At 48.6% G+C, this 959-nt stretch overlaps 1 protein-coding gene across 1 annotated transcript in view; it reads right to left on the bottom strand.

Annotated features, from left to right (window-relative positions):
- Window positions 1-959, bottom strand: part of PNPLA7 (patatin like phospholipase domain containing 7) — a gene marked incomplete at its 5' end in the record, with an annotated part of 134,385 nt that overhangs the window by 96,949 nt on the left and 36,477 nt on the right. Inside the window, one exon of the mRNA XM_057378351.1 lies at window positions 650-773. Coding sequence (XP_057234334.1) covers window positions 650-773 — 124 coding nt within the window. The remainder of the gene's footprint in view (window positions 1-649; window positions 774-959) is intronic.

Genomic DNA, 959 nt, shown 5'->3' with positions numbered 1-959 from the left:
AAAAAAAAAAAAAAAAGGACATTTTTAAGACACCTGTTATCCTTTCCAGGACCTGTCTCTTTCCCAGGTCCTCCCTCTCCCATGTTTTCCCGCACACAAAGGGGACAGGAATGAAAGTCTAACACAGATCAAACCACTCATTACAGTTGTTGTCCAGCATCATAGGAGAAGCATTTGTACAGCTCCAAGCTGTGGAAGTTTTTTTTCCCAAGAACAGTCAGTGCATAACTGCTAAAATGGCGAGGGAGTATTTTTTACCTCGTAGGAGAAAAGAAAGAATGTCCTTCAAGGCCAAACTGTGTTGTTTTGGCAGCGTAAGACCACTATCACAAAYCCCTGGCAGAGCGCAGCTTCTTCTAAGCATCCACTTACTTCAGACGTCGTGGGGGGGCCAAGCCTCTTCCCCTTTGACCTCTTTTAGGGTTTATCTTTCTTTCCAAACCAAGTCCAACACCCCCATTCACCAACCATTACAAAAAATTTCCAGGCAGCAGCCGCTTACCACGTTTTCAATTTGGAAGCCCTTATGATGCACAACGAACAGGAGCAGGGCTGTGTGTGTTTGGCACAGAACAAACCCCAGTGTTTGGCACAGAACAAACCCCAGTTTCACAGTTTCCCAGCAGGACAGAGCCCCTGCCCCTCTCACCACTCCGATGAGGTCTCCCCGGCCGTACTCTCCCGTCAGGTGTTTCTTGCCGTCGTCCATGCGCAGCACCGAGCGCAGCCGCCCGTTCAGCACGATGTAYGTGCAGTCACTCTTGTCCCCCTGCCTGCACACAAAAGCACCATGAGTGAGGCATCTCTGAGCAGCAAGGCTTGGAATGRCTTGGTTTTCCCTGCCTGGCTCGGAAGATACGGGTAAGTGTTGAAGTGGTGCTTAAACACAACAAGCAAATGGGAAATGGAACAGGCGCTTGTTAAAAGGTGACTGGAAATGTGTTTAATGTGTAAATGTG

Source organism: Malurus melanocephalus, unplaced genomic scaffold (assembly GCF_030028575.1).
Source record: "Malurus melanocephalus ecotype Western Australia unplaced genomic scaffold, MMel_1.1 scaffold_355, whole genome shotgun sequence".
NCBI lineage: Eukaryota > Metazoa > Chordata > Aves > Passeriformes > Maluridae > Malurus > Malurus melanocephalus.
Note: the sequence above shows the minus strand (reverse complement) of the source record. Positions and strands in the feature narration are given on the sequence as shown.